The sequence below is a fragment of the Rhamphochromis longiceps genome, linkage group LG3, assembly GCF_057381845.1.
Source record: "Rhamphochromis longiceps isolate RC_006_pf linkage group LG3, R_longiceps_female_GT1.1, whole genome shotgun sequence".
Lineage (NCBI taxonomy): Eukaryota > Metazoa > Chordata > Actinopteri > Cichliformes > Cichlidae > Rhamphochromis > Rhamphochromis longiceps.
This window is the reverse complement of record NC_140559.1, coordinates 15,498,648-15,508,367: the sequence shown is the minus strand read 5'-3', so window position 1 is coordinate 15,508,367 and position 9,720 is coordinate 15,498,648. Positions and strand designations below refer to the sequence as shown.

Genomic DNA, 9,720 nt, shown 5'->3' with positions numbered 1-9,720 from the left:
TTTCTTTTACATATATTTCTACTTAGAGAAATTTAAGAGGTTTGTCCCTCAAAACTTTAAATACAAAAAAGTTGCAAAAAATAGTTTACAACAACAGGAACTTTATTTTGAGTGTCTTCATAGTTTTATTTTTGAGATACAGCAATTTTTATATACTATAGGAAAAATGAAAAACAACCCCATGATGCAAATTTGCAAAAAAAACAGCATGTGCATCAAAATAAACTATTTCCAGCAGTGCAATTCGACTTCTAAGCATCCCAGAAACTATTCAGAAAAGCATAAAGTCAAACATGACTTATAAAAACAGTAGTATAGGCTTTTAAGGCCTACAAGTAAAAAACGACATTTTCCGCAAAAATGACATCACTTCCGGTTTTGGACAGGAAATGGTGGACATGCGATCATTCGCACTGACTTTCTTTCAATGTGGGAAGTGTAATGAACAGCTGATCGGCTCGGCAAAGCGTGTTTCTGGAATATTATGTTTTTGTTCCTAGCGCTTTTATGCAATTTTTGCAAAGCTGTGGAAGGAAACCTTGACCGAGGACAAGCTGATGCCATAAGATGTAAGTACAACTCCTCCGGTTTCATATGCAAAAAAAAAAATAATGCACTAGCTTACGTGGTTGCAGTGCTACCGGGATTTAAAAATAGTTACGCAAAATGGAGCGTGCCCGCTCTGACTGGCTTTAAAGGGTTAATAAAATCTGAATTTTAAAGGCCCTGATGATCAAATTTTATTCAACTATGTACTAAGGTTTATTTGAAGGATACAAACAGACACATACTGTTAAATAAAAATAGTTATCCTAGACATTTTTCAGGGGCATTATTAAATCTTAGTCGATTAGAGTACACCATATCTGTCTCTTTAAGGAGCGTATGGAAGAAGCTACTTCAGTGTTGTTTAAGGCTTTAAGACCTTGAGGTTACTCAGCCTGCTTCTTACCACATATTAAAAGTGAAGTGAGAACACGCTTTAATAAGGATCAGCCATCAGTCAGGAACAATAATCAGAGTCATTTGATTCTGTTTGCAGTCACCTTTTTTTAGACACATCGGAGTCTTGAATCGAGCTCTTAATACTTCTTTATTGATGACCCAACAAGCCCTTCCTCCTTTACAGCAATTGAAAAAGATTACAGCTTATAGAAGAAGTAGAAATCTAAAGGATATGCTGGTACGCAATAAATTGAATCCTGTGCCTTTAAATAATTTAGATGACAGTTTTAAACAAGTACTCTCCTTTATTATTCTCTAAACTCAGCCACTTCCCTTTCTCCACCTTTTTGTATTCATCTTTTCTTTTCTTATTTCCTTCCAACCTTAACCTTTCTCCTGTTTATTTCTTAAACGTTTTTTCCCTTCCCTTTTATTTTAGAGGTAAATTCATTCATTCCCTTATCCTTATCTTATTTCTTTCTCGAACCTTTCTTTCCCTGTTCCCTGATATTTTACAGCTAAATTAATTTTCTTATTCTGTGTTTGTACTTTTGTTTACTTTTCTTATTCCCACTTATAGTTTTTTTGGGTTATTTTTTTATTCGGTCTTTCCTGTGACATTTTATGACAAATTCTGGTTGTGGAGGTCAGGAGCAAAATAAATCAAAGTTCATTTTTTCACTTTCATCTTTTTTATCTTAAAGAATAATTTCTTCTCTATTGGTGTGTTTTATTTGGGATTCAAAATGTGATAAGACATTTAATTTTGGTTTGGATGTAAAAATAAATTGTGTGTATAGGTTGATTTGTTTCTACATTTTTCATCACTGTATTATATTTTCTCTCCTTTCACCTGTATTAATGAACGGCCCTAACATTAGTTTGGATCATTTTTATGGCTCAAATTGATGGATCTTAGTTTCTGACCCTCCTCCAATTTTTACTTCCTGTATTTCTCCAGGTGATGGGAGCAAATGTCCACAAATAAATACGATGAATGATGATGTAGTGCCCCAACTCTGAGTTTTCACTCATTTAATTCTCTAATCTAACCCTAAACAAAACTATACCCTAACTGTAACCCTGACACTAAAACCATATTTTGAGTCTCAAAAGTACTTTCAAACTCGTGAGGACGGCACTTTGTCCTCATAAGTGACTGTTGGTCCCCACAAGTACAGTAGCATGCCAATATTCTGAACTCACAAAGATGTCTAAACATGTATACACACACACACACACTCAGATGTGTTTAGAAAGAGATGTTCCTTTGGTATAACTGAGCTGCTCGCTTTGATCTTGCTAAACACACTGAATAATTGAAAATTATGGAGTCAACAATAATGATACTCTTCACACATAACATGTCAAATGAAAGGGCCCAAAGGTCAAAATAATAATTATTATGATACTTTCCACAAAAACAGACAGAAGTAGGTCAAAGGTCAAAGTGGATGTAGTGATAAAACAGTCAGCAGTGTGTTAGGTTTGCACAGATATCAGTGGAGGACTTTACCCTGAAAAATGCAGAGTGTAATGTAGAGTTTGATGGTTTTCCCAGAAAAGGAGGAAGAAGAGATGACTGAGATTCTGTGGCTGGGATTTCATTGTGGATCGAGGTTTCTATCAAATCACTTTGAACGTCTATGTGGTGATAAGGTGTTCACAGCTGAAAATGACACAGTGGGGTCTAAATCTTCTGACAGTGGTTGGACAGCATGAAGGAAAATGGTGGAGTAAATTTATTTGTAAAGAGTTGCTTTGTTGGTGCTGTGAACGGACACTTTATTTCCTGCTTTGAAATGTTTGTTTTAATGACACTTTGAAATTGTTTATTCAACCTGACAGCGAGCGTTCTGTATCCACACACACACTTTCAGTTCTTTTTCTGCTGTAATGAAACAAAAATTGATTAAACAAGCTCCGTCGAACTTCCTGCTGATGTTCCTATGTGAAGCAGTCGGAGACGTTCCTCCGGCTGGACGACACGCTCTGCTTTGATACTAAATAAAGCTCCAATATTTTCCTCTACACTAGTTTATCTCATGACTTCAAATCCCCCTGAAGATCCTGACAGTGAAGCACGTACATAATACTCCAGCCTTTCAACTCTGAGCTTATTTAGTTCTATTAATACACTGAAATCTCATTTGTGTCATGAAGAAAGTCTTTAATCAAACAGAATTCAAAGATCAGAAACATTTCATATATGGAGTTAAACATGAATCATTGTTTCAACAACATATTTATTGTTGTCATAAACAGACAAGAAGACAACAACAAACTGCTCCTCCCATTCAACACATGTCAGTCCATATCCCAGCAAACTAAATCATCTCCATTTACACATCAAATAGAAACATGAATCACTTGGAATGATTAGAAACTTGATAGAATTTCAAATCTAGTTTGGGGAGTCATTCAGTGAGAAACAGTGAAATGATTTTCCATGTGAAAAGGTGGACAGCAGAAACAGAAAGAAAGAGTGAAACTAAAAGAGAAACAAAGAGCTTTGGAACAACGAGGCAGCAGGAGGACAGCTGCAGTTTAACAGCTTCAACTCACTGACAGGAAACAACATTAGAAACATCATCATCCTCAACTCATCTGCTGCACTGACACTGACACCTTCAACGGACACACCTTTGCTTGACCATTAGTGCGAATGTATGGAAACATCTTCTCAGTGAAAGTGTGTGTGAAGGTGTGTATGTGTGTGTTAGTATCAGGATCAGAGAACGACAGCTTTCCTCTGTTCCAGTCCAGATTCACTCTGATCCTCTGGAGCTTCTTCTGTACTGAGAGATCAGTGAAATCTGATGGTGACCATGCAGAGTATTTATCTTCATAGAAGCATATTCTCCATAATCCATCCAGTATGATTCCCTTCCTCTGCACAGACTCTTCTAATACACCCACACCCCACCCTTTACTGTCTCCAACCTCAACATCCCAGCTGTGATACCCTGCATTAAAGCCCTCAGAACCCAGGACAGAGCAGTAATAATCAAACCCCTTCTTATACAAATTAAAATCTGAAAAATTTGTAAAAATACTGGCTATCATTGATTCACAGGCCATAATAAGCAGTACAGCATCCCTTGAAAAAAGTAAATCTTTGACCATAAGTGTAGCCTCAAAATCTGGAATCTTTGAGTTAAAGCTATAGTCTTCCAGCATAGAGCAGGACCAATCAAACCTCTCTGGATTATCAGGAAGCTGCTGCTTCTCTCTCCCTACTCTCACACTGGTCAGATCTTCAGACAGGATGAGTTGTGGATGAGCAGTGTTTGGGTCCAGAATGAGAGGAGTGTAGGAGACCATGTCCTTCATGTTGTTCCAGATGTTGAAGGTCAGGTTGCCCAGGTGTTTGGCCTGGTCTATCAGAGCTCCTGAGGGCAGCTGTGGATCATCCAGCAGGGGGCAGCGCTGGACTCTTTCCACTGCAGCCTTGTAGTTGTGCAGGAATGAGACGTCTTCAGCTCTCAGCTCCTCCTCTGTGGCTCTGACTGTGTCTGAAAGAGCTGCTATCTCTCTGCTCAGAGCCTCCATCTTCTCCTTCATCATCCCACTCTTCTGCTCCTCTTCCTCCCTCAGTGCAGCCAGCCTGGCCTCCTCTTCCTCTGCTAGAAACTGGTGAAGCTTCTTAAACTGCTCCTTAATCTGCCTCTCTGTGTGTCGGGCCTGGACCTTAATGTGTTCTGCTGTTTGATCAAACTTCACTTGAACTTCTTCACAAACCTTTAACTTCTTCTTTAAGGGCTCCAGAGTTTCCTGAAGTTCCTTCTTGTGTTGTTGTGCAGCTTCATCGATAAGTCTGAATCTGTCCCTGGTGTGATCTTCTGAGGCACAGCAGACGACACACACTGGCTGCTGATGGTCCAGACAGAAGAGTTTGAGTTTCTCAGAGTGCAGACTGCAGAGAGCCTCTGAAGCTCTCTGATCTCTCTCCTGTAAGAACGACTCACACAGGTTCTTTAAAGCCAGATTTAAAGGTGGATCATCCTTTGAAGACCTTCTGTTACAAACTGGACACTCGTGTGTTGGTCTCTCTCTCCACCATCTCTTCAGACAGTCTTTACAGAAGCTGTGGCTACATGACAGAAGAACAGGATCTCTGAAGACCTCCTGACAGACCGGACAGCAGAGATCCTCCTCTGATCTGGAAGCCATTGAGTCTGTGAGTGAAGCTGAAAACAGCAGACAGGAAGTACAGTCAGTCCTGGCTCCCCTCCCTCCTCTACCACCTTCACTGAAACTTCCTTTGAGTCGTGTTTTTGCTCAAACTCACATTCAGTGTGTGGAGCGTCAGCAGCTTGAAGCAGCAGTGTTGGAGTTTTCCACTTTTCTCTCCTGTAGCTGGACTCACTCAGAGGAAGCTGCTAGTTTGGTCTGAGCTCAGTCTGATCGTCTGTGCGTCTCTCTTTACTGAAGAAGAAAAACATCTTGTTTCCTCATTTCCCTCAAGTGTGTCAGGTTATGGGTGTAGCCTGATGACACTGCACTTAAAAATGTTGCTTCACCTGTAACTCAGGTGTGTTTCATTCCAGAGTTAAAATGTCATCCTGCCGTTTCCTCAAAAGCTATAAAGCAAATAGTGGTGCAGCTGTCTGGCAGCTTTTTTTTTCAGACTTTGTTCTGGTTCTTGTTCAGGTTCCCAGCAGTGGGAGTGTAATGCAATCACACAAACACAGGTGGTGTTAAGGTGGATTCCCTTGATTACAGACTATATCAGAGACTGTTTAAAGTCTTTTTAGACCTGCAGCTACCTTTTCAGTGAGGTTGATTGTTAGGTTTTGTATTGTTGATTGTCATTTATGCTTAGCTTAGAAATATCTACTTATATATGCTTAGAGTTTTATAATTAGTTGTAGATTGGTAGAGGTTTGATCCTTGATAGTCTGCAAACTTTGTGTGCATTAGAGAGCACTCTAGGAGCATGGGAGAGGTCGTACCTGGTTTTATTGTTTTATGGTAGGATAAACGTGTCTATATCTGTCTTAGTCTAAGTGCCTTTTGTTTAGATGAACTGCTGGACTTCGAGACCAGCAGGGTTAGGGAAGTCATTTATGGGGTCACACTCTGACCCCACAAACACACACACACACACACACACACACACAGGCAAGGTACTCTTTGTGTGTATGTAGTAGTCATATGTTAATGAACCTATGCATATTCATGTACCCTCAATAAAAGAGCAGTGTTACGGGGGGGCGGACGAGAGCAACTGGGGTCAAGCGAAGGAACGGCGTTTGTCCGGTTCTCTCCCGTGCACGAGAAACATGAAGAACTTTGCCTACTTCATGTCTTGTTTGCTGTGTAATTATATTGTCTTCAATGTTCCAGCGAATAGGTTCAAGCTACAAACCTGTCATTGATCCTGCAGATAACCTCTGACTCTTTCTGTCACCCTCGCTCTCTCTCACTTTCTTTCGCTTCACTCTGCAGGTGATGGACCGATTTAAAAACTATGAAAAAATTCATGTTAGGAAATTTGATTGTGATTAAAAATTTTACAAAATTAAACTCAAAATTTTCTGTCCTTCTTCTCTGTCTGTGTGTCCAGAGAAGAAGAGGAAGATGAGGGGTGACCACTTCAAGCAGCATTTCAGGAAGAACTTCACCACATGCTGGAGGAGGAGGTAAGTCACACGCCCTCGCTCCTCCTCCTGAATGTCTGAGAGATGGTGATCAGCTGACCCACTGTCTCCTCTCCTCTGATTGGTAGAATCTCTCAGAGAAGCCAGAGCCTAACTACCCTTCAGCAGCAACCCCACCCTATTATATCAATATTTTTTTTCGGTTTCATTTCAAGTTGGCATCATTGTGATCCCATACTTATCAACATACAGTTTAAAGGCTTGCATTAGGGTGCATTGGTGCACACTTGGGCATCTTTTATTTAATGTGGTTATACCACTGTGAATTTTGCTATATAAATATGCTCAACAGTCTATCATATGTTTGACATCCAGCAAAAAATTCAAAAATATATATTTTTAAATCAATAACTTTGCAAATTTAGAGGAAATGTTTTTGGACAACAAATGAGTCACGTTTTAAACTGGGTTTGAATAATCAGCTCTGACAGACAGACATTTATGAAGCGCAGGCCTTAACAGACATGCTTACCATGTGAAAGGATGTCTTTGAGCAGAGAAACACGTTGTATTGTTGCTTTTCTCTTATGCATAAGCACCGCCCGACTGACATAAACAGTTGGTCTACATTTTCCAGAAAGACCACACAGTTAAAAGACGTAAAAATACTGAATTAAGAAAAAAGTTTCACACTATGTTTCACCAAGTTAAAAACAAATCTGACAAAGCTGCTTCTACAACAAACATTTATCTTTCAGATCAGTGTCTAAAAAGCACCTTTAAAGAAAAATTATCCTGCATTTACAAAAGTAAGTCCTGTTTGTATATATTCACACTGAAAACCAAAACGCACACACTGAGGAAACCTTCTCAATAAAAAAGTAAAAAATGTTCACAGGCTGGAATGGAGGGCACGATGCAGTCAGTATGTCGTGCACTAAGAACAGAGTTTATAGTCTTAAATAAAATGCGGGTTGTGACAGTTTGACAGAATAATGTCAGTGAAGTGTTTTCTTTTGGCATCTTTTACAGCTGTTTGATATTGACGCCAACAGTTCTTTTGCATCTGGAATGACACTTGTAAGTTGTCCTTTTTTCACTTGCGCTCAACTCAATGGCATTCACGTCTGACAGTTCAAGTCATGTCAGTCAGGGCTCAGATTTTGTTTTATGCTACCTAATATCCAAAGAAGTCGAACAGGTGGAATAAAACATTTCCTCAGTCTGGCTGCATAAAAACTCCAGGATTTTACAGTTCTGGTTAAAAACTGTTCCAAACTGCTCAGCCCCACATAGCAAAATTGTATGGCCCTGATCTGGCCCACACAATGTGCTTACACATGGCCTCATACAACAAAGAATGACAAACCTTTGGTGGCCCGGATCTGGTTTGCCAGAGGTGGCCCACACATGGGCCAGCACAAGGCCAGTTACAGACACACTGCTGGCCCTGTGCTGTTCCAGATCAGTTTCAGCTCTGGCCCCAAATGTCAGCCTTATGTGTACCTTGATTAAGCCATGTAATAACAACATGTGCCGGAACATAATAGTGCAAAAGTAACATGACAAAACTCTGTTCAGACAGTGAATGTACTAATTCTTATATAATACTTTGCTACTCTCGCAGATGTAAAGTGTAAAGTAACTTAGACATTCACATTACTCACACCCTCATTACACATACATATAGGATCTTGGGGGTGGGCACGATACACGGAGTCCAAGTTACCATCAGGGTGTACACCTCACCCCGGGCATCGTTGCCCACCTCTCAATTTTAAATACACGTAGACATTGAGGGCTAGCAGGAGGGACTATGCGCTTACCTGCTGCTCTCTGGCAGGTAGCTCCATGCCCTCCTGGGTTTTAATTGCACCTTAGAACACACATGCATCAACACTACAATGAGCGGGTGGAGGGAGGTTTGGAGTCTTCTCTCACCCCCGTTCTCTGCGGCCTGCTGGAGCGGGGGGGCTAGGAGGAGTTGGCCGTCCGACTGCGGTCTGGGGCCTCCCTGCTGCTGCGGAGTCGGGGCGGTCTGCCTCTCCCCACCGCAGGGAAAAGGGTAACACCACCTGGGTCTGGGTGCAGTTCCCCCCTCCAGGGGCAAGGGTACCTAGACCCGGTTCGTAGAGTATGCTTGGGGAGTGTGATCGTGTATACAGCGTCTCTTTATGTCTGTCTCCACATGGGTTGAGTGTGGAGTAAGTGCATATGAGAGCATGAGGGTGGGAATGGATGTTTGTGTCTGTGTGTGCCTGTATGTCTGTGTCTATATGTCAGGTTGGGTATCAGACGCCACCTCTCTGGGGACATCTCAGGCCCTCCAAGGTTTGGAGGCCTATCTCCACCCACCACCACTTCCCCTGCCGGTGCCGGTCACTCAGGCACAGCTGGCTGCCGGCGGAGCTCACAGGCACGTCACTGCAACTCCCCCTGGCTTCTGCTCCGCGGCTGCTGAGTGAGCCCTCATCTGGGACTCTCCTTAAGCTCTTACTGGGACAGGGGCGCGGCTGCCCCTCTGTGGGTCTTCCTTGGTCTCTTGTGCTCTGGGGGCCTCTGGATGTCTGGAGTTTTGATCTCCTCCATACCTGCTTTATACCATAGAGGACAGGGCTGTGGCTCCCCACACTCCCTAGCAGATCATTACATGGAGAAACCTTTGGAATGCAAGCATGCTGATCCACACAGGTATGCACACAGGTGTACACATGGGTATTCACAGACGCGGACTACAGCTTTCTTGGCTGCTGCCTCAAAGCACACTGTGCGCTGTCTATCTTGAGTGCTGCACAATATCGTTTATTATTTAGTAACTATTGATATCTACTGCTAGCTAGTTTATTGTGATGGTGCTTTTTTTTTCTTATTATGTTGCTCTTTGTTGTTTGCTTTCTCTTCTGTTTTTTTTTCTCCATACAGGTGACCCAGGTGTTTTTTTTGTTTTTTTTTTGTTTTTTTCTCTCTTCCCCCCCTTCTCACCGTCTTTTCTCCCCTTTGGTTTTCTTTCTCTCCCTCTCTTTCTTTCATTCTTTCTCCCTGTCCTATCACACAGTTATGTCTGTCCCGTTTGTAGCAACTGAAAATAAAATAAATTCATAATTATAATAAAGGTCAATCAAATGGACCAATATGGCAAGGCCATGATGATCCACTTGGTAAAATAAATCCG

General features: G+C 41.5%; 1 protein-coding gene across 2 annotated transcripts; it reads right to left on the bottom strand.

The window, feature by feature from the left end:
* Window positions 1-3,214: 3,214 nt before the first annotated feature.
* LOC146673100 (nuclear factor 7, brain-like) lies at window positions 3,215-5,355 on the bottom strand. 2 transcript variants are annotated; one of them, XM_085402244.1, is made up of 2 exons: window positions 4,133-5,355; window positions 3,215-3,946 (listed from the first exon to the last, which is right to left on the bottom strand). In XM_085402244.1, the coding sequence occupies exons 1-2, from the start codon at window positions 5,116-5,118 to the stop codon at window positions 3,544-3,546; spliced, it is 1,389 nt and encodes a 462-aa protein (XP_085258370.1). In that variant the 5' UTR covers window positions 5,119-5,355; the 3' UTR covers window positions 3,215-3,543. The 2 variants fall into 2 exon arrangements, with proteins under 2 accessions (XP_085258370.1, XP_085258369.1); XM_085402243.1 differs by having other exon boundaries at window positions 3,215-3,959; window positions 4,146-5,355.
* Window positions 5,356-9,720: the final 4,365 nt, after the last annotated feature.